This window comes from Pseudorasbora parva, chromosome 14, assembly GCF_024679245.1.
Source record: "Pseudorasbora parva isolate DD20220531a chromosome 14, ASM2467924v1, whole genome shotgun sequence".
Classification (NCBI taxonomy): domain Eukaryota; kingdom Metazoa; phylum Chordata; class Actinopteri; order Cypriniformes; family Gobionidae; genus Pseudorasbora; species Pseudorasbora parva.
In genome coordinates, this window is record NC_090185.1 from 43,930,069 (window position 1) to 43,956,908 (window position 26,840).

Consider the following 26,840-nt stretch of genomic DNA (forward strand, 5'->3'; position numbering starts at 1 on the left):
TAATATTTTAGAAATAAAAACAGTACAAATAAATGAACGTTTACCTTTTATTTGTATTTAACCTTTATACAAACAAGAAAAGTGAAATAAACATAAGACTCATTAATATATTTATCTTTAAACAATAACAGGCTGATTATATTATTCTTTACACAAAACTTATTGTAACAAAACTTGTTCTTATAAAACAAAGTGCTTCAGCAAGGATAAAAAAATATGAAAAGTGCTCAGCTGCAGAGAAAAAGAGTGAGCAACAAAAAAAAACATGTTGCTGGGGGCTGGGCAGGGACATTGTTGAGTGTTGATGACATCCTATGACAGGCTCTAGAGGTTTCTGGCAAGAAATACAAGCTGGTCTACATTATCTGGCTTCAGAGATGCCCTTTTACATGTGACGATGTTGCCACCTGTACTAAAAACCCTCTCAGAGAGGGAGCTTGTGGCCTGAATGCACAAGTAATTTTGTGCCAGTTGACTTACTCTAGGGAAGTTGTTTTGATAAACTTTCCACCAATCCAGAGGATTTGAGTCATTGTCAGCATTTGGAGACAGAAGGTAGTTGCCGAGCTCCCTCTCAACTGCCTGCTGTGCACTCAAGTTTTCTGTGTCAGTAGTAGTGGTGGGCCTGTTTGAAAAAAAGCTAGCCAGAGAACGCTTTGTTTTCTTGGGTGGTACAAAAGTGTCTCTCGTGGCTTCTTCTCTGGACTCCTCTTCCCTGACCACAACAGATTTCTCTCCCTTCAGCATCTCCAACACAGCTCTCTCTTTGATGTATTCTCTCTTCTCCTCCTCAGTGTACTGAAGCTTGAATCTTGGGTCAACGAGGCATGCCATGTCAAGTAGATTATCCATGGCTGGTTCATCATATTTTTGGTTAAGGTATCCCATCACTGTTGTCTTTATGGTCCTGGTTAGCTCTGTGTCATCCTCTGCTTCATTCAAGATGGAGGTGTTGAAGAGATGCATCACTGGTTTTAGAAATGATACACTGACATAGGATTCACCAGACAAGGGATCAGTGAATTCGAGGAGTGGGCTTAGAGCTGCATCTATAGACGCTAAAACATCCACATCTTGCCAGTTAGGAACCAGTGGTCTGGTCTTCTTGTCCTTTGAGAGGACTTCTGTGATGGCCCTTTTCTGCTCCAGAACCCGCTTCACCATTTGTTGACGGGAGCCCTTGTTGGTGGACATCTTGTTGGTGTTTCACTGATGAGCTTGTGCTTTGGCAAGTGATACTCCTCCTGAGCAGCTGCAAGGTCCCGTTTCTTCTTCCAGGAGTAGGAGAAGGCAGCCACCACCTTTTTACAGACCCCAATTGCTCTGTCCACCCGCTTGTCTTGGTTAACTTTCTCTGTAGACAGTAAAAAATCGTTTAATCATATTATTCTTACTTGCATTTTTTTTTACTTCACACTTGATTTGACAAATTAACATATGTAACAATGTTCATATTTTCACATATGCAAACATATGTTCCAGCCCGCTAGCCAGAGCCCCACCCCATCTGCCTCCTGGCTGTCTGATGTTCTCCGTGAACATCGCTCTGGACTCAGGGCGGCAGAGAGGAAATGGCAGAAATCTAAAAACTATACTGACCTTGCCTTTTATCAGTCTCTTCTCTCTTCTTTCTCTACAAATGTCTCCACTGCTAAAACAACATACTACCACAACAAAATCAACAATTGCTCTGACTCTCGCCAACTCTTTAAAACATTCTCCTCTCTCCTTTGTCCTCCTCCTCCCCCTCCTTCATCAACTCTTACAGCTGATGACTTTGCATCATTTTTCACAAACAAAACATCTCTCATCAGCAACCAGTTCTCCTCACCACAAACTGACACGCACATCTCAACAACAAACACGAACACGCTTCCATCCTTCTCTCCGCTCTCCGAGGCAGATATTTCTAAACTCATTCTTTCCAATCACCCTACTACCTGTCCACTTGATCCTATACCCACTCACCTCCTTCAGGCTATTTCTTCTTCAATCACTCCTGCACTCACTCACATTGTCAACACTTCTCTTCACACGGGAACCTTTCCCACAGCATTTAAGCAGGCTCGGGTAACCCCACTGCTTAAGAAACCCTCTCTGAATCCAGCACTTTTAGAAAACTACCGACCGGTATCCCTTTTGCCTTTCATTGCAAAGACCCTTGAGCGACTTGTGTTCAATCAACTCTCTATGTTTCTTGAACGGGACAACCTCCTAGACAACAACCAATCCGGCTTCAAAAGCGGCCATTCGACCGAGACTGCCTTGCTCTTGGTAACTGAGACTGGCAAAAGCAGCTTCCAAATCCTCAGTGCTCATTCTGCTGGATCTGTCTGCTGCTTTTGACACAGTTAACCACCAGATCCTCCTGTCAACACTTAAGAGGAAGGGGATCTCAGGATCTGCTCTCCAGTGGTTCAGGTCTTACCTCTCTGGTAGGTCCTACAGGGTGTCATGGAGAGGTGAAGTGTCTAAGTCACATCCTCTAGCTACTGGGGTTCCACAGGGCTCAGTCCTTGGACCACTTCTCTTCTCCATTTACATGTCATCATTAGGTTCTGTCATTCAGAAACACTAAACTCACTTGTTCAGACTTACACACCCTCCAGAAGCTTGCGTTCTGCGAGCGAGCGGCACCTCGTGGTTCCATCCCAAAGAGGCATGAAATCGCTCTCACGGACATTTTCCTGGACCGTTCCCACCTGGTGGAATGACCTGCCGATCTCAATTCGTGCTGCCGAGTCTGTAGCCATTTTTAAAAAACATCTTAAGACACATCTTTTCCATTTGCACTTGACCAATACAGAATAGCACTTACTGATCACCACAGCAATGACCAAAAAGCGCACACTCCTGGATCATATCTACATCTCTCATCCGGATTTGTGCCTTCAGGTGGGTATGTTACATAGTTATCATAACTATCAGAATCCAGTGTTCTGTATATTGCGTACGTGAGTTTTTGTTGTAGATGGCTATTGCTGCGCGTTTAGCTAGAATGCCATACAAAACCAACCTATTGGGCCAATGAATCTGCATTAACGACAACAGCTGGGGCAACAGCCTTAGTCCTAATGGGTTGTTATCATAGCTATCAAAATCCAGTGTTCGGCACTTTGCGTACGTGAGTTTTTGTTGTAGATGTCTTTAAAAAAAAAAAAAAAAAAAAAAAAAAAAAAAAACAATTGTGGATTGTGCTAATTAATTGAGATTTCTTACAGCTCTTACAGGTTGTTGGCCTTGTCTGTTTCGTTGCTTCTATTGCTCTCCCCTTTTTTGTAAGTCGCTTTGGATAAAAGCGTCTGCTAAATGATTAAATGTAAATGTTCCAATGCCAGTAAAACACCTTTGAATTTAATTGAAAGAATAGCTGTATGTATAATCCATACAAATATGTCTTGAATAAAGATTAAAGGAATAGCCAATAAAATCAATTAAATAGGGGAATAAAATCACCTAATCAACTGCAGGGTAAGTATTATAGTTACAACTAAGTTCTAATTAAGAACAATGATTTAATATAAACAAAATCAATTAAAGCGGCTGCAGTCCGTAACATATGGCGCTCATGCATCTTGTGGAAGAACATTGTAGCCGGAACTACTTTTCTCTGTTTATGTATATGACGAATTACGCAGGTACTGGGCTACTCCGCAGCAGAGCCGAGCCGAAGTAGTTTAAAATAGTCTGAATATAAACACTTATTATAGTGTACCGTAGTGATTCAGGATAAGACAAAAACACGGTTTGGATATTGGATTCATGATGTACTGGCTCATTATATACATTTCGCTATTTTTTTGACCAAAAAGGTTACATGCAGCTTTAACATAACACTACCATTTATGCTGTGTATAACTTACCAACAGCAGAGTTCAGTCGATGCCCGAAGCATTGTAGTCTTGTCCATCTGTTCAACTCCGCGGCTTTGATGATATTGGTCCCGCTATCTGTGGTGATGCAGACCTGCCGGTCCTTGCGGAGTCCCCAGGAGGCGAGCGCATCTGCAAGTCCGGCTGCAATTGTTTCGCCCGTGTGATCCTCAGGAAAGTAGACCGTCTGAAGGCATAAGCTGACAAGCTTCCAATCTTGATCAATAAAGTGGACTGTCAGGCTCAAGTATGGTTCTGAGGTTTGGCTTGACCACAGGTCAGCTGTGGTCGCGAAATATGACACTGACTTCAGTTGTTCCTCCACCCTTTCCCTAACTTCACCATAAAGTGCCGGGATAGCTGCGCGTGAAAAATATTTTCGCCCAGGGAGCTTGTACCTTGGGTCGATGATTGAAATAATTTTCTTGAAGCCTACGTTTTCCACCGTAGTAAACGGCATCATGTCCTTAGCCAAGAAGTTTGTTACAGCCTTTGTTATGTCTTTATGACGTTTAGACTGTTTGTCTTAAGGCACGAATGAAGCGATCTGTGTTTGCTGCATGGGTATCTCTTTTGGCACAACTGGTGTTGGGGATGATGATGGTGGTGTTGTTTGAGGGACAGGTTGTTGGCTTAAACTTTTATGGTGCCTCATCTTCTGACTCTCAGAATGCTCTATCGGGTGGAACTGCTTCAGATGGTGGAACAGATTTGATGTGTTCCCGCTGCTAGTCTGCACTACTCTCCGGCACATTTTGCAGCACGCTGAAACCTGAAGTTTATCAGATCTCATAAAACCGAACCACTTCCATACCACTGAAATAGTCTTTCCTTTCTTATCAACCATTTCGTTTGATTTCTCCTCACTTGTGGAAGCTCATTCAGACACATTTGTATTGCGGTCAGGGGTGCTCATTTTGTAGCTAAAATTTGCCGCGTTGGAGATCAGCCGACTACTGCTGTCCTGAGCATTGGTTGTGCGTGACTCTGCGGTGTACGTCATCACGAAAGTAGCCAATGGTTTTCTGCTCTTTCTGACGGCTTCGCGCCTAACGTCAGTCAGTGACAAATGCGGTTATGTATATTATTATTATAATATATATTATATCGAAAATGTGTTTAATATTCATATCACCGTTATTGAAAAAAATATTGCGATATATATTGATACTGAATTATTGTCCAGCCCTATGCCAGCCGCAGTTGGAACCAGCTTCCTGAACAGATCAGATGTGCTCCAACAGTAGCCACATTCAAATCCAGACTCAAAACACATCTGTTTAGCTGTGCATTTACTGAATGAGCACTGTGCCACTGTACGTCCGACTGATTGCACCTCATCTTATCTATGCATCATTTTTTAAATTATTTGTATTACTGTTTTAGTTTACTTGTTCTTTTCTTTGGTTATCATCATTTTATTATTTTTAATTCTCTTTACATTGTATTCTTTTTCTTATGCATTTTTATCCCTATTTTAATTCATTTCTATGTAAAGCACTTTGAATTGCCATTGTGTATGAAATGTGCTATATAAATAAACTTGCCTTACTGTATATTGCAATAGATATGGTGGCCATTTATACTGTGGAATGGTCTGGGTTATTCACATGCTGAAAGTTCACATGCTGAAAGAGCGACCCAGCTAGGCGCTCTACCAAGCCACAAATATTTTACCTAAACAAAATGAAGTTAAAACTTGTTTTGAACAATTTCTTTCTCATGCAGATTGATTTTAGGTAGGAGAAAAAAAAAAGAAAAAAAAAATCGATTAAAATCGTAAATCGAATTTTTTGGCAAAAAATCAGGGATATTTTTTTTGGGCCATATTGCCCAGCCCTAATGTTAGCTATATTAGGCAGCTACATGTGCTAGTGATACATGCTTCATGAAAACATAAACCAAAAAAATGTATAATCAGAATGAAAGATGAGCTGTCCAGCAGGAATACAGCAGCAATGAGTCGTTTTCAGCCCCTTGAGGTCCCTCAGTTCTCACCATCGTTGGAAAGCCACGCTGATATTTACTCACGTTTGATTTCTTTGTTTATCCAAAGACTTCTTGTGCATTTCCTTTACATGTAGGCATACTGTCTTTCTTTTTTTGTATTGTTTGCCTTCGCTGACTGCCGCACCGTGCATTTTGAATGCTTTTGCTCTTCCTAGGGGTGCGCATAGATATCCATAATGAAGGCTAGATGTCTCATGTGCGCTGTTGGCCAATGGAGGTCGCCGTCCGCAACTGGCGGCCATCTTGTCACAGGCAGCTCGCTCATTCGTAACAGTGTGTTTTAAAGGTGCATGTACTTTTAAATAATCATAACTTGCTCAATTTTTAACCGATATTCAAACTGTTTTGTTTGTTATAATTTGTTGTTAATAATTTAAAAAAAGTTTATAATTTGTTATAAAATAATGAGCAGTGTTTATTGCAGATTAAACAGACTAGAGTCACTTGATTTTTATACTCTTTTTTTCAGAGTACTTTCATTTAAATTGTGTATTGACATATAAAGAAAGTTTAAACAAATTTAGACAAAAGTGTTTCAGATCATTCCTACCTACCCTACCTTTGATAAATGCTGTAGAAGTATTATTCATTGTTAGTTTTATCTGTTAACCTTTTTATGCACGATGAACTAACAATATTGATTAAGCTAGAATTGTATTGTTTAAATATTAATACATGTAAATGTAACATGATGTAAAATGTACATTACATAATGCATTTAGATCATGTAAGCTAGCTAAATAAGCTAATACATCCGTGTTAACAAATGGGACTTGCAGTCTGTTACCATAGACATTCACTTACATGCTTCTAGGTTACAGCTAAAGAAACATTTCTTTGTAATATTTTAATGTTTTAGTTATTTTTTTGTAGAATTTTTCTGTTAGAACTTATCATTTTAATATGTTCATACTTACATAAGCAATTTAGCACATTCTCATGGTTCAGTACTGTTGTTTTATTTTATTTCTTGTAATAAAGTTCAGAACTGTTTTACTTAGTGTTATGTTTAGTCCAGTATCTATTTTAAAAACTATCGGTCGATTAATCGGTTATCGGCAAGTGTGGTCCAACCTAGTTATTGGTATCGGTAAAATCCACTATCGGTCGACCTCTACAAACAGCCAATAAGATCTGATCAGCCAGGGTGTGTTGCTCCTGTGTTCGGCTGTGTTATCGCCATTTGACATCAGAACAGATGAGGAAGACGAGCGCGCTCCTGCCGGCAGTGAGGAGATGTTCAATATAAAAGGACATGTCAGATCGCCAGTGGGGCAGTTTTTTTTATTATTTTCTTACAACCAACATCAGAACACACGCTGTGTTTGTAAAATTTGTTTTAAAAAAAACAAAATAACATCCTGGCCAAGCACGGAATAAGGAAGCCTGAATTCGCCTTATTCCCCTGGCGGCCATTTTGAAAACTCTAACGCCGTTGTGGGGTACACAAACCCGGAAGCTGGACTCCGATACAGTACTAAACAATAGCAACATTCTGTTTTACTGCACTTTCTGCCTACTGTGTGTAACAAAATCATGTATTGCATCACTGATAATATGTTTATGTATATAGTTTTCTTTTGTTAATGTTTTTTTATTTTTAAATTTTGCTCCTAATGTAATTTCTAATGTTCTGCCCTTTTCTGGTACGTTTTTCCATACTTACAATATACAAGCAGGCCATCTGTAGGCTATTCCTCCATACCAATAAATGTACAGTCACCTTTACAAACCTAGACCAGTGTGCCTATCAATGTTTTTGAATGACTTATTTCTTTCTGGTGTTCTGGCCAGTTGTAAAGTTATGAAAGACATCATCCATGTGTAATAAAATTGTACTTTATTCTTTAGATAAATGGACATTTTATTTTACATATATGAAGATCCAGTAGCTTATACATACACATATCTCCCACATGTAAATTAACTGTATCAACTATAATACTGATCTGCCCACATTGACACTACATGATAAATTAAAATAAGCTGATAACGTCACCGTCTTCTCCAGAATGACTGCAGCCGAATCAAATGTTGTTGCAGTATTGTCCTGTTTAACACAGTGAAGCTGCTTTGGAACAATCGGTATTGTAAAAGCGCTGAATAAAGCTGACTTGACATGTCCCAGTCTTGCTATTGCTTGAGTCTTTCGAACTTCGTCTGCAGTAAAATGCAGAAATTACGACCAGGATCCCTTCTGATATTTTTTTATCCACTCTAACAATGACAACTACAACCCTAATATATTCTCTCACTTTATTCACGTTTAAATCAAACTTTTATTTTGACGGGTTGCGTCTCTGTGTTCATGATATGACCGCGCCCCCGTCATTCACACAGAGACGCAAAACATGGAAGAGTAACGTTAATATTTAAATAGTATGTAATATACACAGACACTGGTATATATTCGGCTACAGTCTGGAGTCCTGCGTGACGCGACTGAACGCAGCTGCGGGACCGAATATAGTCTACTTGTTAGTCGATGCTACACAGATACTATCGTCACATTTTTAACATTTCAGTATGTACTTGGTACCGAAGTACCGGTACTTGTGACATCCCTACATACAACCATGTTTAATTTTCGTATGGAGATCATGGTTCTGTGTAATCACAAACTGTATTAATCTATCGTCTCACATGCCTAACGTTACCTAAACTAACACGAGTCAGTTACATTGCATCGGATTCTGAGGTAAAACTTTTGTTAAGCTTAAGAATTGTTGCCGCCAAGGTTATTTTCGTAAACGAAAACTGAAACTAAGACTAAAACTATTTGTCAAAAAACATTTTCGTAAACTGAAAATTAAAAAATCTGAATAAATAAAAAACTAAAACTAAACGAAACTAACTACTCTTACTAAAAAACTAACTGAAATAAAATAATAATTAGCAAAAATAAATATTCGTTTTCGTTATTAATAAGCTCTCTTTAATGTGGAAAATCTGACTGTGGCGGTTGAGGAAGTGTCTGTATATATGCGCTACGGCGCGTGAAGTGATCTGAGTGACGGACGCGTGCAGACAGGCAACACATCGCTAAACGGCAGTTCACAAAGAATCAATGCGTCCGTGGCAGTGAAATGGGAAATAACACAAGGTAATGAGATGCACGTTGAACTTCTTTTAACTTAAGCTCACTGTTTTAGAAAGCCGTTTCTCACGCGACGAGAGATGCAGGCGCAGAAGTCAGCAACTATAGTAGCAAGTACTAGCCTACTGCGTGTTTGAGATTTCAGGTTTGCATAATATTGACAGGCTCAAAGGTGTTATCATAATCATTTACATTATATTATATTATCTGTGTGGAGACATTTCCCCACAAAGTAGGGAATACCAGGATACACACACACACACACACACATTTGTTTCACTATATAAGTGAGGACATTGCATGGACTTCCATTGATTTATATCAGGTTAATGATATTTTATATCCCCTAACCCAACCCCTCTCCCTAAACCTACCCATCCCAAGAACGTGCAAAACAATAGATTTAAATAAAAACATGTTTTGGCCGATTTATAAGCCTTTTTAACTAGTGAGGACCAGTCAAATGTCCTTATTAGTCAGTTATCATAATATTTTACTAGATAAGTGAAGACATTGGCCCCATTTACAATTATAGCACAACACACACACACACACACACACACACACACACACACACACACACACACACACACTGCCCCTAAACCTACCCATCACAGGAAACATTCTGCATTTTTACTTTCTCAAAAAACCTCCTTCTGTGTGATTTATAAGATGTTTTCCTCATGGGGACCTAAAAATGTCCCCACAAGGACAAGGATTTCGGATATTGCCATCTTTGTGGGGACATTTTGTCCCCATAACGTAGGGATTACCAGGTCACACACACACACATGCACACACGCGCACACACACACAGAGCACAACAGTGTGTGTTGGCTGTATTCAGATGACTTTAGCTGTGGTCTCACACTGCTAGCCTACATTGTACTACTGAAGAAATTAAAATAAGCTTTTAATTGTTTAACAATATTTCATCGTTGTTATGAATGAGTTTGTCTGGAATTTATAATTTTTACTTTTATATTTTACTTTGCATTTATTTTGTTCTTTAAGATAGATCCTCTGAGTATTAGCCTATGTCAAAAATATCAAATATAATTTTTTAATATCAAAATATCATTTATTTCATTTTTAATCTCCAGATCGTTGTTTGTATATAGGTCATAGTTTGACTCAAGCTTTTTTGCTTAAAGGTGAAGACCCAACTTTATGCATGTTTTGTAAGACCGTCCTGGGTTTAAACAATAATGCTTGTTTATCAAGTTATTTCACTTAAGGATGTTTAGTAAGATTAAACTCTAATCTGTGCAAACATTAAACTTTGCTGAAATTAAAAACCTTGATTTGGTCTCTACACTTCATTATGGTAACTCTGCTAAACTATAATTACTAAAACTAAAACTGAAACTAAATAAATAAAAACTAAATAGAAATGTATTTGCAAAATAAAACTAAATTAAAACTAGCAAAACCATTTGTAAAACTAACTAAAACTAAACTGAAATTTGTAGCAAAATTGAAAACGATAATAAAATAAAAACTAATTTCAAAAAGCAAAACTATAATAACCTTGGTTGCCGCGAAGAAAAAAAAAACTATAATTATGCTTGTTAAAATGATTATTAATGAAAATATATGAACTTATCTTATAACATCTGCAACCAGTGGCTTTGCCTTTTGCGTTGTCCTTTCAAAATGACAGTTTGGGAGCGAATTTAAACGAGTCAAGGCGGGAAGCACGTGCAGCAACCAAGCGCTGGGTCGAATCAACCAAGCATTGCGACCCAGCAGATTTAACCCAACGACTGGAAATGTAAAAGTACCCAATGGTGTTTAAAATGTGATCAAATAAACCAACAAAAATTACCCAACAGTCTTAACCCAGCATTTTGGGTTAAAAAATAACCCAGCATTATTTAGAGTGTATGGGGCAGAGTTCTGCTTGTACATCAGATACAGATAAATGAACACAGCTGCATTACATTTATTTGAATGCATTAATAAGAGAGTGATTGTGTGTGTGAATTACTCGTCTCTATTCATTATGAAGCTGTGGTTTGAACCTACTTCAAAGGTATTAACATATATGCCTATAACGGTTGAGTTTCTGAGCTACTTCAGTGACTTTACTTTCGTCACAGGACCGCGTTGACTCTGCGTTTCTGCGCTGCTCTCTAAGCGCGATCTTCACGTGATGTGCGAGCTTCTGTCTGAGTGTTCGTTTGTCATAATATATCATGCATTTGTTCAACATAATACACATCTGATGGTCTAAAATCACTTTAATGTTCAATCTGTTATGACAACTTGACATAAACCAATACATCATAACCTGTCAGTGTCTTTGTCATGACAACTTGACATTACCAAGACAACATAACCTGTCATAAACATGACATAACAGATTATCAAATTTAAGAAACTACTTATCTTATAGGGTTAACCTTAAACTGTTATGTGGTTGGTTTTGATGTTGACTGAGGCCATTATAATGTCATACATTTTTTTCAGTGGCACAAGTTTAATTTGTCATTAAAATGTAATTAGGTGTTAATACGCTGTCAAATTATTTTTTAATAACAGCATCATTAATATTTTTCAGGTCATAATATTTTATTTTATTTTTTAAGTTTAAAAATAAAACCACCAGCTTCAACAGAAGGTTAGATAATAGACAATTTCAAATGTCTTAAAAATATGAAAAGGAGTTCGAGAAATAAAATCAATCATTTAATTTTTAAGACCTGCCCTCTCACAGAACTGACTCTTAAAAACACAAGGCATGAATTTATACACAGGTGACCAGCACCAATTAACGCAAAAAGGGGAAAACACGTACACAAATAATGGCCATTACACAAAATAAACACATATATCAACATCATATACACACATAAACAAACACAGAAAAATAACCCTTTGTCAAATGACTTCACTTTATAAATTATCTTCCGATGTATAAAAATAAGAGGAATAGTCTTTAGAGCCCCACCCCGGGCTGAACAAGGAATGGTTTCACTAGATCAGGGGTCTTCAACTAAAATAGCTTGGGGTCCAGAAAAAAAACCTTCTCACCGGCCGAGGTCCGGACAGTTATATACCTAAAAACATGAATCGATGTCTTTTTGCCAGACTAAAGAAATTAGTGTAGATTAAAATGTCTTTATTGTACAAAATATAATATGTTCTCATATAGATAAAGTATGTCTTTTCATTTTTTTTAAAGCAAACATAGGTAATCCTTCAAAAAATGTATTTAATTTTAAGGGTAATTCTGTTTGCATTGGTACAAAATATCTAATTCAACCAGTAGCCATGTCTGACAAAAATATGATGAATGAAAAAATGCCTTCATCTCTAAATCTGCACTGAAAATACATTAATTTCAACATTACTAGCAACTAAAGTGCTTTTTCTGCTGAACTGAGATAAACAGTAACAATCAATGAACACAAACCCTCCTGGTTAAAAAACAAAACCGAAATCTCATAACATAATGTTATGTTCATTCACATGTATAGCCCACATTTAGTTAGGTAGAGACTATCTTCAGCACTGCTCTCTCTGTGCTTCAAATTGCACTGGCAAAAATAATTTGCAATATCATCCAGAAACACAAACAGGCAAAAATAAGGTGCCACCAGTGTTGGAAAAATGAAAAAGTCCAAAAAATATTTTATCTCTTTATTTCAACTGTTCCTTTAAATCCAGAAAAACGTAAATAACCTCTCAAAAGGCTGAGCTGAGTTGAACTTAAAGATGGAATGGAAGCATAAACATTCCTTGTTCCAAAAAAAAATAAAAATAATAATAATAATAAAAAAGTGAATATAGCTACATTGTCTGAACTTCAGTGCATGTGAGAAATTGGCTCATTTATTTTCTGCGCCCTTACCTCAGACTGCTGAGGATAAAGGGGTCTTTAAAATGTGTATGGCTGAATCAGAAATCGCCCCTATACCCTAAATAGGGCATTATTTGAGGGGACAGCCATTTGTAGTGGCGTCCGAAACCACAGTGGACATGTTTGAGTGTACTCACATGTTGCACCACAATAACGGGTGTACAGCCGATGTACACACAACAGCTGTCCAACTTCACGCACTCGTTTTCATTCACTCCTTCAAGTGAACTGTAATAGTGGACTAACGTAGGGAATAGTGGATGAGGGTTAAGGGGCCAATTTCTGATTCAGCCTCTGTTTTGCGCGCCTCTTTCTTCAGTCTCTTCACTGCGCGTCTAAACATATAGTGAGCATAGTAACGTAGCCGCACACCGGACTGAAGCTCATGGGCGCGTCTCAGGATCTCACACTGGACGCTCACATACGCGCAAGCTCAGTTTTTAATCGACTTCTGACAGAAGAGCTGCACGATGTATTACATTTATATTATATTTCCCTCAAATCCTCCATGTACATACTGATTTCACCCTGTGCTACAAGAGATACACTCATCGTGAAGTTCTTCTGTCAGGAGTCGATTCAAAACTGAGCTCGCGCGTAATGTGTGCGTCCTCTGTGAGATCCTGAGACGCGCCCATGAGCTTCAGTCCGGTGTGCGACCCCTTTAACTGTCAACGCAACCGTGGCAACATAGGAAAAACGGTTCTACTGAGCTGCCTGATATAAATGTGATTATTTATTTATTTATTTTAAATCGCATTAGGCATTTAGTTATTTCAGTGTGTCAAAAGGCTTCGCGGTCCGGATGGATGCATCTCGCAGTCCGGATCCGGACCGGAGTCCGCCAGTTGGCGACCCCTGCACTAGATCCTAGGCCGGAACATTATATATAGGGCCAACGTTTCCGCCCGAACCCCTTTTGACGGTGCACCAGCACACGAGACTCCGCCATAACAAACAGACAAACAAAGAAATGGTAAGAATAAACTCAAACTATTCGTTAAAGAGTGAGCGAAAGTTTAAATAAAGTATATTAAACCCAAAATAACGTTGTTGTGAATTGTTTTTACTTACTGCAGACTAAATTAACATTAAACACCTAAACAAACTAACCTGACTGAGGCTCTGCCAACAACTGTTACAGCGTACACATAACCAGTGGTGCCACCATAGACATCATCATATAGGTGTATATGTCTATGCCACTCTATCATTTTGAGTTATATTAATAGTTTTTAATGACTCTGTACGATTTCCTCCACGATGCCTTATTTCAGGTCAAGCTAAATATTCATGACACTGTTATAAAATAATTTGACAGAGTATTGACACTTAATGACATGTTAATGACAAAATCAACTTGTACCACTGTAGTTTAGGTCAAGAAACATATTCATGACAATGTTATAAAATAATTTGACACCGTATTGACACTTAATGACATCTTACTCCATTATCCCATTCGAATTTCATTCATTAGTTTTTTTTATATTCAAATATTAAATGCTTTTGACTATGTATCAAAGATGCAAATATTTACTATGTATCTATCTAGGTAGTCTATTTAAGTTGAAACATATTTGAGAACGCATTACTTACACAAAAACAAGTAAATCAACTGATGGCAAAGACCGCAGAGCGCAGACCTCTCTCGCCCTCAGCTCACGCTCTCTGCGCATAACGGTTTAAATGAACAAACTTTGAGTGCTGCTGATCAAGAGTTTTGTGCAATTTAAGCTCTTGTCCCAAATATAGCAGGCTTCATCAGTGATTTGCCTTGACATGAAACGGTGAATAATCAAACCAGTGGAAGCAGAGCATTTATCCTTTATTCAGGCGATATCTCTTCAGTCAGTACAGTAGCCTTCACTTTAATAATGTTTCTGTTTAACATCAAATCAAACGAGGCATGGTAATATGCTAACTGTATCTTACATACAACTTTATCTCGTGGCTCAACAAACCTCCTACAGACCAAAATCCAAAGTACTTCCAGACCTGGCTTTAGATTGTCGGAGGGTAAAATCACTTTCTCTGCTGCGGTCGAGTTGAGCTCTGCACTTTCTGCCATCTTCCATGCAAGACGCGTGAGCTTTCAGCATTGCCGCTGTGCCTGACAGTGCGACTCCTGTGACCTGCTCCTGAACCCTCAGGCACGCGAGCGCGCACATGATTAAAGCATACAGCCACGCCTCTGCTACCACGCGCGTTTTTTCCAGTTTTTTTTTTATTTTATTCGAATATTAATTGCATATATATATATATATATATATATATATAAGGGCTGTCAAAGTTAACGCGTTAATAACAAATTCACTTTAATGGCACTAAATTTGTTAACGCAGCGCGCATTTTCTGTTTGATCCGTGGTCTGTAGTTTGAGAAATCGAGATAAGCCATAGACGTAAAGGATGCAGCAGCAAACATTAATAGGGAAAGAAAAGGGTTAACATTAATATTCTAAACCAAAAGTCCAGTTATTGCCTATAAGCTACCATCATTTCTGTTTACCCATATTAGACACCAGGTCGAAAGTAAAGTCTGTTTACACTGAGCACATTCTCTGCAGTCCGAGCGCGATGCGTGAATACACCGAAGCTCACTCTCGCTCATGTCTGAGGTAAATCATTGTCACATCACCACTACAGTACATTTGTTATATTGAACTAAATGCATTACATCGTCGAAAACGAATGCACAGGTTACTTTTCTAAACAAGAGCGCTCCCGAGTCCGTGTTCTTCACACTGTTCACGTGAATAGCGGCATAGTTCGGCACGCACACACAAAATACCTTTATTGAACTTGGTCTGGCGTTTCTTTCCGGTAATATAGTTACACAGGTAGCCACTAGGAGGCATAAAGTCACCATGGAAAGTAGATCATGCATTCAAACATTAAAATGTTCATTTATCAAAATACATAAAGGACAAACGCACAGCTGCAACATTTAAACCTTTTAAAATGACACCTGTAGTAAAGTGTTGTCCCCTTCTCTGTTCTTTGTGTCATTAGTGTAAGATCAGGCTCAGATGTGTCCAGCTCTGTGTCTGTGAAGAGTGACCATTCAAAAGGTGGTAACATGCCGTTGTTCAGTGGGAAAACACCATCATCTGCCAAAAGGTATTTCATGCGTTTCTTATTTTTGGTCACATTGTAACATCGGCCTTTAAAAGCACTCTAGTTGTTACATAAACAATTAAGGGACCAGAGACTTCTACGTTTCAATGAGTCATTTATTTTCCAATCACCATACCCTCAGATACACAACACATTAATGTCCAGATGCAAATGAACCCCCCAAAAGTTCTGTCTTTTATAGTAACTCCTTGGCTACTAAGAGCTCAGTCTTTGTTAGTGAGATGGAACAGTACTTGAGATCATTACTGATGAAACCACATCAGCCAGTGACCAGGACTCCTAGTAGCTGTAGATAAGCTGAAGTATTTCATACGGAGAACACTGGATGTTCAGGGCATTGTTGAATCTCAATAGTTCTTTGTACAAGTTCTTATTTAGTTGAGCAGTTTCCTCATGCTTACTCAAGGAACCCTCTGCATCAAACAAACAGAAAAACTTAGTGCCACCATTAACACATTTACACATAACATATTTAAATGCACTTTACCAAACATCATGCATCCAAACAAGACAAACAACAGTAGTACTCACATTTGAGTTCAAGAACTAGAAGTTCCTCAAAACCGGGTACAAACACAAGCTAATCTTCTGAGAAGGTATCACCATGTGGTTAACACATCCTTCCTACCTCCTGCTTCTTCTCTTCTCCTATTTATGCTAACAGGTAGTTCAGTGGCTAGAGCACTCCCTAGTGGCATAATCAAATATTGCATGCACCACAAGCTAATGGGACAAAAGTAACAGTAAAACTGTTACACACCCCTCCTCCAAGAGAAAAATTACACAGTCCCATAAAATCTCTTTAACTTTTCTACATGGTAGGTATCGCTTTGGTGTGAGTTGTCAAGCATTACAACTTTGTAATTGACATTATTAACCTTTCTCAAAATCTTTGCAGGATCTTGCCATTTGGGAGCTAACTTGGCCATAAAATAATCAGCGGCACGAGACAGAGGGTGAGTAAGGATCCAAACTAGATCTCCCTCCTCAAAGGACTCAGGCTTCCTACGTTTATTGTAGTATCTGCTTTGCCTCTCCTGAGCTTGGCTAGTCTTTTCCCTCACTTGGTCAAGAAGATTTTTCTGCCTTTCAACAGTGTTATAGGCTAGATGGTCGGGATCAGGCGGCTTGCGTATTAATCGCTCAAGTGGACCTTTCAGCTTACGACCTAGAGCAATCTCCGCCGGAGTGAGACCCGTGTTCTCTTGCCATGCTGAATTAACGGCATACCTGAATTCTGGTACCCACTTGTCCCATTCACGATGATTGTCATGAACGTAAGAAGATATCATCGTCTTCAATGTCCTGTTGACCCTTTCGGTTAAGTTGGTCTGGGGATGATAGGCTGTAGTGAGCTTTTGAACTACCCCCCATCGTTTGCAAGTATCATTGAGTAACTGGGCAGTGAACTGAGGCCCACGATCTGAAACTAGGTATGCTGGAGCTCCCCATCGTGTGAACATTTCCTTTGTCAGAATGCTGGTTATTAAGTGAGTTTTTGCAGACCGTAGTGGAAAGAGTTCTACCCACTTGCTGCAATAATCTACACAGACTAATAAGAACTCGTTAGATCGCGGGCTTCTTGGGAATGGGCCCATCAGATCCACTCCGAGCATATAGCCAGGCTCTACTACTGGGGTTGACTGCAACAATCCAGAAAGTTTTGAGATCCTAGGTTTATAAGCTTGACACGTCTTACATTGAGTACAGAAGCTCCAAACATCCTTGCGAATCTCAGGCCAATAGACACTGTCGAGTAGTCTCCTCAACGTTTTCATTCTTCCCAAATGCCCACTCAACGGGTTTGAATGTGCAAAGTGTAAAAACGTCTCCCTCAATGATGTAGGTATAATCAACTGATGAGTGCACCCTTGTTGCTTGTCAGGTACACTACGAAACAAATAATCATTCTGTACGATGTAAACAATGCGATTAGAGTCTGTTGTAGGTTGCGTCGCTGCCTCCCATAAAGACTGTAAAGACGAATCCGTCTTTTGAGCTCTCCCAATCTCATCCCAGCTTACTGGCAAGTTAGGGTCTGGTTTTGTGGGTTGACATAGGGCAATGTGGCTTACCACCTCTTGCATGGGCATTCCTCTGGATAGAGCATCGGGTACTACATTACAGGATCCCTTACGGTACTTAACAATGAAGTTAAAACCTTGCAGACGTAAAGCCCACCTGGTCAAGCGTGAGGATGGCTTAGGCTGATTGAACACCCAAGTCAGAGCGGAATGGTCTGTGAATACTTCGAAGTTTCTTCCCTCCAAATACTGCCTCCACTTTTCAACAGCCCACACTACCGCTAGACACTCTTTTTCTGCAGTGGAGTACGATTTCTCTGCTCCGTGTAGAAGTCGTGACGCATAGGCAATGACATGTTCAAAACCATCAAAGTCTTGTGTCAGCACAGCTCCTAATCCTATATCACTAGCATCAGTTTGTACTTTAAAATCTTTAGTGAAATCAGGTGGCATTAAAACTGGGGCTCGTTGGAGGGCATTTTTAAGATCATCAAAAGCACTTTGGCATTCACTCGTCCAATCCCAAGCTGCATCTTTAGCCTTAAGTGCATACAAAGGTGCTGCTCGCTCAGAAAAGTGGGAAATGAAGCGATGGTACCAGCTTGCAAGACCTACAAATCTCTGTACCTCCTTGAGACTCTTAGGTACCGGGAAATCTTGTACTGCGGTGACTTTAGAGGCTTCAGTACGGACCCCTTCCTCCGAAACAACATGTCCCAGATATGTGATGGTCTTTTGCAGCATGGAAAATTTCTTGAGGTTAAGAGTCAATCCTGCGGCTTCCAGTTTCGCAAAGAGTTGCTTAAGATGCTGGAAGTGGTCTTGAATGGTTTTAGAATAAATTACTATGTCATCAAGATAGACAAAGCAGAACTTCCCTATAAAATCCCTCAGAATGTTGTTCATGAGCCTTTGAAAGCTTGCCGCAGCGTTTTTGAGGCCGAAAGGAAGGCGAACAAACTCAAATTGATTGTTTTTTTGTGACAAATGCGGTTTTTTTGACACTGTCTTCCTCCATTCCCACCTGCCAATAACCGGACTTAAGGTCTAATGTACTGAATACGACAGCTCCATACAAGGACTCTAAAATATCTTGAATCTGTGGCATGGGAAATCCATCAAGAGGAGTCTTGGAATTCAATGCTCTGTAATCAACGCAGAAGCGAGTACTACCATCATTCTTTGGCACTAGGACCACTGGGGCTGCCCAAGGGGAAACAGAAGGCCTTATAATACCTTTACTCAGCATATTTGCCACTTCATCGTCTATGAGCTTTTGTTTGGTGACAGAAACAGGGTAAGCTTTCTTACGCACAGGAATTTCGTCGATGGTATGGATTTGGTGGCAAATTAAAGTGGTCTGTCCCAAACTATCTGTACATACTGTTGGCCAATCAAGCATTAGGCCCTCTAGTTGACGTCTCTGCACTTTGGAAGCATCAGCTCGATCCACCAACTCCTTTATGGTAGTTAGCGTAGTGGAAGTCGTTGGCACTAAGGGTAGTGCAAGGTGCAGACTGACCGTTGGCGAGGGTGAAGATGCTGTGAAGGGGTGAACTACATCACATTCTTCAGGCAGTGTATACGTGGAGTTTTTAAAATCAATAAGGATTCCTGAGGTCATCAGAAACTCAAGACCCAGTACAACTGAGAAAGTCAAATCACAGTCTCTCATCACATATGCTCTCAAAGGGTAGCTGTGACCATGGATTGTACCCTGCCAAGCTATCTTCCCCAAGGCTGACTGTACATATCCATTAGCAAGGGAAAATGACTGTCCTCTACTTGACTGCATGGCTTCTTGATTTAACTTCAATTCTTTCCAGCATGCCTCCAGAAGGCTCTCTCCTCACTAAGGTCTCGCTCTATGAGTGTTCCTACACGTACCAGCTCATCTACTGTAGTGGCAGTTCCTCTTAAGATACTTGCTATTCTTGGATTGCAATTGCGAAGTGTTGATTGGAGGATCTCCCGCTCTGCCATAGCCGGCTTCAACCTCAGACATAACGCTCTGTACTGGTATGCAAATGTCCTGATGCTTTCATCAACTCTTTGTTTTCTTTCTCTAATCCTTCTCTCCACCTCAGCCTCATGATCATCCGATAAAAAGGATTGACAAAAAGCAGACTTAAATTGTGCCCAAGTTCTTACTTTCTTCTTCTCTGCCACCCACCAGTCCTTAGCTGTGTGTGTTAATACCGCAGGAAGCAGGGATAAGATTTCAGCATCATTCAAAGGCTGCATAGTTAGATACTCATCGCATCGCTCCAGATATGTAATGGGATCTTCTCCGTCTAAACTTCCGAACTTTGGAAACTCTAACTTGATGGGTGTCTGGCAATGTACAGGTCGAAAAGAACTATGGGTTGCTACTGTATGGTCAAAACCTGGAGTAGAAGTGGCTCCCCCAGAAGACTGAATTAGAGATCTTAGCTGGCCATCTCTCCTTTTCAGGCAATCCATAACCGTTTGTCCCAACTCCTGGACTTTATTTTCCAAGGTGTCTTTTACTTGGCCGCATTCATCCTTGAGCTTGGCGGTTAATGAATTTTCTAAGCGCTGTATCTCTGTGTGATGGTCTTTATGCTGGTTTAACAAGTGTTGCAGGTGACCTTCAATGGCTGTCATTCGATTACTTTGCACATCCAACTGGTGTTGCACATCTTTAAAATGAATACCAGAGGAATTTTCTAAGCACTGTATCTCTGTGTGATGGTCTTTATGCTGGTTTAACAAGTGTTGCAGGTGACCTTCAATGGCAGTCATCCGATTACTTTGCACATCCAACTGGTGTTGCACATCTTTAAAATGAATACCAGAGGAATTTTCTAACCCATCCATTCTACATTCCACTTTATGCATTCTTGAAGCCATTATCATCGTTAACAAGCTATCATCTTCATCACTTGGTGGAGGTGGAGGTAACAGAGAGTCATCAAAATCACATTCTCGTTCTTCATTTTCCAGATACAAATTACTAAGGGAATGAATGAGGTCCTGGACAGGCTCACGACGTATAGTGAAAGGGTCTGAAGAGTAGTCTGGGTTTAAAAGAACATCACCCTCTGTCTCAGTTTCCAAGGTGGCCATTTCACAACTAACAAACCATCTAAGGTTACTTTAGATTTAAAGAGACTCTAAGGCAGTGACTCCTCAAAATATGAACACACATCTACAACATGACTCATTGAAAGTAGAATACATCTCATCAAGATTCAATTAGATTTTACCTTTTCTTTTCAGGTCCCTGTTCGGGCGCCATATTTTATGTAACATCGGCCTTTAAAAGCACTCTAGTTGTTACATAAACAATTAAGGGACCAGAGACTTCTACGTTTCAATGAGTCATTTATTTTCCAATCACCATACCCTCAGATACACAACACATTAATGTCCAGATGCAAATGAACCCCCCAAAAGTTCTGTCTTTTATAGTAACTCCTTGGCTACTAAGAGCTCAGTCTTTGTTAGTGAGATGGAACAGTACTTGAGATCATTACTGATGAAACCACATCAGCCAGTGACCAGGACCCCTAGTAGCTGTAGATAAGCTGAAGTATTTCATACGGAGAACACTGGATGTTCAGGGCATTGTTGAATCTCAATAGTTCTTTGTACAAGTTCTTATTTAGTTGAGCAGTTTCCTCATGCTTACTCAAGGAACCCTCTGCATCAAACAAACAGAAAAACTTAGTGCCACCATTAACACATTTACACATAACATATTTAAATGCACTTTACTAGTGATGGGACATCTGAAGCGAGGCTCCGGAGCTTGTGTCGAGCAAAAAGGGGCGTTCCAGATGAAGCCCCGATTCGAGGCTTGTATCGTTTCCGTGAAAATCACGTGACGATGACAAACGAGGCCTCGTTTTCTTTTGAATACGTCATTGCTTCATTCGGAGTATCGCTTTCGGATAAAAGTGGTTCGAAACCTCGCGCCTCTTGTGGGGTTTGCAGTAGGCATTTGCATTGGTGTTGAGGTGTTGGTTGTATGTAGTAGCGATATCATTATATATCATAGCTTGTATTATATATTATATTACAACTTAGTTTAGTAGATTATTAGAGTAAATTATAAATAGTTCAGTAGATTAATAGAGTAAATTAGCCTATATCTAGGTGTAATACCTATACTACGTAATTATATATATATATATATATATATATATATATATATATATAGCCTATATTAATAGTAGTGTTATTATTATATATATTATTGCTATTATTATTAATAATAATATTAATATAAGACTAGACTGTATTAGGGAACTGTATTAGGGAAAGCTTTTCCCATTTGCTGTTCCAGAATTCCAGTCCCATAAGCTTTGCACTATTGCACTCCCAATCAGCGCAACACTCACAATAATTTATTTACAATCATTCTGGGCATTCACTATCATCACTAGCCTAAAGATCTACTGAATAGTTGAACACAAAGTTGTGTGTTTGTGTGAGTTGTGTGTACATAGGTTAATACAAGCAGAGTAAAATACTTTATTAATACACAGGCAATAGAAAAAGGGTGTGCCCACACTATGACAGTTTGGTTGTTCAGGATGAATAGATTTGTGTGCGATGCATTGCTTTGGACAGCAGGTGTCACTAGGGAGCACACTGTTTCATGAGGCTTCAGGTAAATGAACCTTTTGGTGAACCAATGGGCTGGAAAGCCTCAGTGGTTCAGGAAGCCTCATTTGGCCATCACTACACTTTACCAAACATCATGCATCCAAACAAGACAAACAACAGTAGTACTCACATTTGAGTACAAGAACTAGAAGTTCCTCAAAACCGGGTACAAACACAAGCTAATCTTCTGAGAAGGTATCACCATGTGGTTAACACATCCTTCCTACCTCCTGCTTCTTCTCTTCTCCTATTTATGCTAACAGGTAGTTCAGTGGCTAGAGCACTCCCTAGTGGCATAATCAAATATTGCATGCACCACAAGCTAATGGGACAAAAGTAACAGTAAAACTGTTACAACATGTGGACTGTTTTGGAAACTTTATAAGTGAATAATGCTTATAGCACCTAATGTTATTGCTAACATGCTAGTTACAGCTAATCAGCTTTTGTTTCTTTATTGTTAAAAAATGTTTACAAGAGATTTCTGTAATATTTTTCCTGAACATTCGGTATTTTATTTTATTTATTTGCTAACAGGCTTCAATATAAGACATTAGACTCAAGCGTACACACTCACAGGAACGACAGGAATTTCACAGACAATCTCCAGTGGATCTTCCAGGTAAGAAAACAAATTTTCGTAAGTGTTTTATATTTATAAAAATGTAATAAAACACAAAAATTCTAATTAATCTTGACAATTTATTTTTAACTTTTAAAGAATGCAATAAAAGGTAATAATATATTTATTATATTTATTAAAGGTAATACTATATTTAAAAAATCATTATATTTGTCAAAAATGACACCATTATCATGTTTGTCTTTTTAACTGATATTTTAAATGATTGAATAAATGGTTTTCTGTAAATGTGGATGTACAGTTTGGTTTAAATTGTTGTTCTGTCTTTTTTCTTTCTTTGTAGGATCTTGAGAGCAAAATAATCAAGTTTCTGAAGAACGAACTGGGAAAGTTTAAGAAGATATTGCAGAAAGAGAACACAGAATCCTCAATAAAGGACTTTAATGAGAACAGATGCAGTATCAAAGCAGCAGCTCTTGATCTCACACTACACTACTTGAGAGAGATGAAGGAAGATAAAGCTGCTGATGCTCTAGAAGGTAAGAGACTCATCAACATCTGTCAGATTGACACTTATAAATGTAGGTGTAGTAAAGTTCGTTGTGTTAGGAAGGAAGAAGACAGGGGTCGGCTTTGACTAGGACTCGCTTTCTTTATTCAGTCTTTTCAAAACAAAACAAACACACGTGTGTGTGTGGTAACTCAGTTTCTCCACGATATGGATCGCTCCTTCACAGTTCAGAGTCAGACTCTCAGTTTCTCCACGAGATGGATCGCTCCTTCTCAATCAGACTCTCTGTGGCAGTCTCTTAATCTCTCTGCTGTGCATGCGAAGTCCCAGTCTAACTCTCTCTCTCTCGCCTCTCTCCCGGCCATGGCTTAAATGCACTCTCTCCACGCCAATCACTGCAATCAGAAACAGGTGTTCGTCATCTGTGCTTGACCTACTTACCTGCCGCTCCGCTCTGAGCTCTCTCTCCCGCTGCAGACCTCGCTGAACCACGCCCCCTTCGCCACATACCGACTCTGACTCAGAACCCCCCCCTACGGGAGAGGAAGTCAGCCGCAGCCATCTGAACAGCCTGTGGCTCACCTTGAATGTAAAAGGCTGTAAAGCTAGATACCAACGGGTGATCTGCACGTTGGTATCCTTCATGCGATGGAGCCACTGCAAGGGGTGTGATCCGAACAGAGGGTGAACTCCTGTCCCAGGAGGACGGCCCACCTGATGGCCAAACACTCTTTCTCTATGGTGCTGTATATTGTCTCTCTCTTAGAGCTTGTAGGAGCAACCCACCACACAGAGCCGCCTTTAACTGGGTGAAAGCCTGCTGGCATTGCTCCATCCACCGAACTGTATCTGGTTCTTCCTTTCTAGTTAGATCAGTCAGCAGGCTGGCGAGCCCCAGGAACTGTCTAACCTCCTTTTTGGTCTTGGGTCTTGGGCAGGCCGCAACCGCTTTGGTCTTATTAATTTGGGGGCGCACCTGCCTATGACCCAAGTGGAAGCCTAGACATCTTACTTTCACCCGCCCAGTTGCACACTTCTTCGGGTTGGCCGTGAGCCCAGCCCTTCTCAGTGACCTGAGGACCGCTCGCAAATGCTGCATATGACGCTGCCAGTCACCACTATAAATGATAATATCATCCAGATAGGCAGCGGCATATGCAGCATCAGACGCTGAAAAGTCGCGGGTGCCCTGAACAGCCCGAAAGGAAGCGTAACGAATAGGTGCGATCCAAACGGCGTGGTAAAAGCGTTTTTTTTTCTTTGGTTACTGGAGACAAGGGGATCTGCCAGTAACCCTTTGTCAAGTCCAGTGTCGAATAAAAACGAGCAGTACCCAGCCGATCAAGCAATTCGTCAATCCGTGGCATGGGATATGCATCAAATTTCGACACAGCGTTGACTTTTCTGTAATTCACGCAGAACCGGACCGAGCCGTCAGGTTTTGGAACCAAAACGATCGGGCTCGCCCAGTCGCTGTTGGATTCTTCTATAACCCCCATGTCTACCATTAGGTCTAATATGGCCTGAACCACTTTTTTCTTGTGTTCAGGTAATCTATATGGTCGGCTGCGTACAACCACGCTCGGCTCGGTCTCAACGTGGTGTTGGATGAGGTCTGTCCGACCCGGCAGGGGCGAGAACACTTCGGCGAAATCCGCCTGTAATTGTTTGAGGTCTATGAGCTGGGAGGGTGAGAGGTGATCTCCACCCGGGTCCAGAGCGTGAGATTGTGTCTTTTGAACTGCCTCTGATCCGAGATCATCCTCTCCACTCACTACCGTCGCCAACATCACAGCCTCTGCCTCAACCCATTTTAAAAAAAAATTGAGGTGGTCCCTGTCGGACCGAATTACCTCATAGTTGAGATCTTGTTGTGTGACCTCAAACAGTCCTTGCCACTTGGCGAGTAATTTGGAACTAGAGGTGGGGAGTAATAAAAGTTCTTTCTCTCCCAGTGAAAATTGTCGTAATCTATCCCCTTTGTTGTACAGATCTCTCTGTTTGTCTTGAGCCTGTAACAAATTCTCCATTGACAGCCGCCCCAGCGTGTGGAGTTTTGTTCTCAGGTCTAACACAAACTGAATTTCGTTTATGCTAGCGGATAGTCGTACTCCCAAGCTTCCCTAATGACATCCAAAACCCCTCGGGATTGGCGGCCATAGAGATGCTCGAAGGGGGAAAACCCTGTGGAGGCTTGGGGGACCTCGCGGACAGCGAACAAGAAAGGTTCTAGCCATTTGTCCCAATTTTTTGGCGTCTTCGTGAACGAACTTACAAATCATTGTTTTCAAAGTGCGATTAAATCTTTCTACCAGCCCGTCTGTTTGTGGGTGATAGACGCTGGTCCGAATAGATTTAATGCCCAATAATTCGTACAGTTTGCAGATTGTCCGTGACATGAACGTCGTGCCTTGATCGGTGAGAATCTCTTTCGGGATTCCCACCCGGGAGATTAGAGACTCGCAATACTTTTTGCCGAAATGTTACGCAGTGGCACTTCCTTGGGATATCGCATTACATAATCCACCAGGACTAAAGCAAAGCGATGTCCGCGGGCTGACCGCTCTAATGGCACGATGAGGTCCATACCAATTATTTCGAAGGAGACCTGCATCAACAGGAGGGGGGACAAAGGTGCTTTTGGTTGGGGTCTTGAATGACCGGCCAAAAGAATCGGGCCATGAGGCGGTTTAGTGTCACTGTTTGCCCTAAATGCCCGGCCATAGGATTGTGATGAGCCGCCTGGAAAAGCATTTCTTTTAGGAATTAACAACTGGGTTGTAGTCTGTTTTGTCTGGGCATCTTGGGTCACCCGATACAACCTGTCCTTTAGCAGAGTAAAATTAGGAAAGGTGAGCGGTTGATCAGGACGGAGGGGATGGCCGTCAATGGTACAGATAGGGTTAGCGTCCGGAACCGTTGCCGGTGTTGTTCTGGAGTCCGGCCGACCCTCTGGAGGATCGCACACTTCAGGTCGTCATAGACCATGAGATTCTGGACTGGCAGTTGGTTGGTGGCTACTTGTGCCTCTCTGGACAGTAGAGGCAGTAGCCACATTGGCCAGTCCGTTTTGGGCCATTCCCGATACCCGGTCGCCCGCTCA

General features: G+C 40.4%; 1 protein-coding gene and 1 long non-coding RNA gene across 3 annotated transcripts in view; one reads left to right on the forward strand and one right to left on the reverse strand.

The window, feature by feature from the left end:
• LOC137040675 (uncharacterized) overlaps nucleotides 1-26,840 on the reverse strand; it is a 442,512-nt gene that overhangs the window by 242,032 nt on the left and 173,640 nt on the right. The gene's annotated exons all lie outside the window — the stretch shown is intronic.
• LOC137040656 (NLR family CARD domain-containing protein 3-like) overlaps nucleotides 1-26,840 on the forward strand; it is a 153,306-nt gene that overhangs the window by 8,986 nt on the left and 117,480 nt on the right. For both annotated transcript variants that reach the window (XR_010897959.1, XM_067416444.1), the window contains exons 4-5: nucleotides 23,181-23,265; nucleotides 23,570-23,765. Coding sequence is in view for 1 of the 2 variants with exons in the window: in XM_067416444.1 (XP_067272545.1) it covers nucleotides 23,181-23,265; nucleotides 23,570-23,765 (281 nt within the window). In the remaining variant the exon portion in view is untranslated. The remainder of the gene's footprint in view (nucleotides 1-23,180; nucleotides 23,266-23,569; nucleotides 23,766-26,840) is intronic.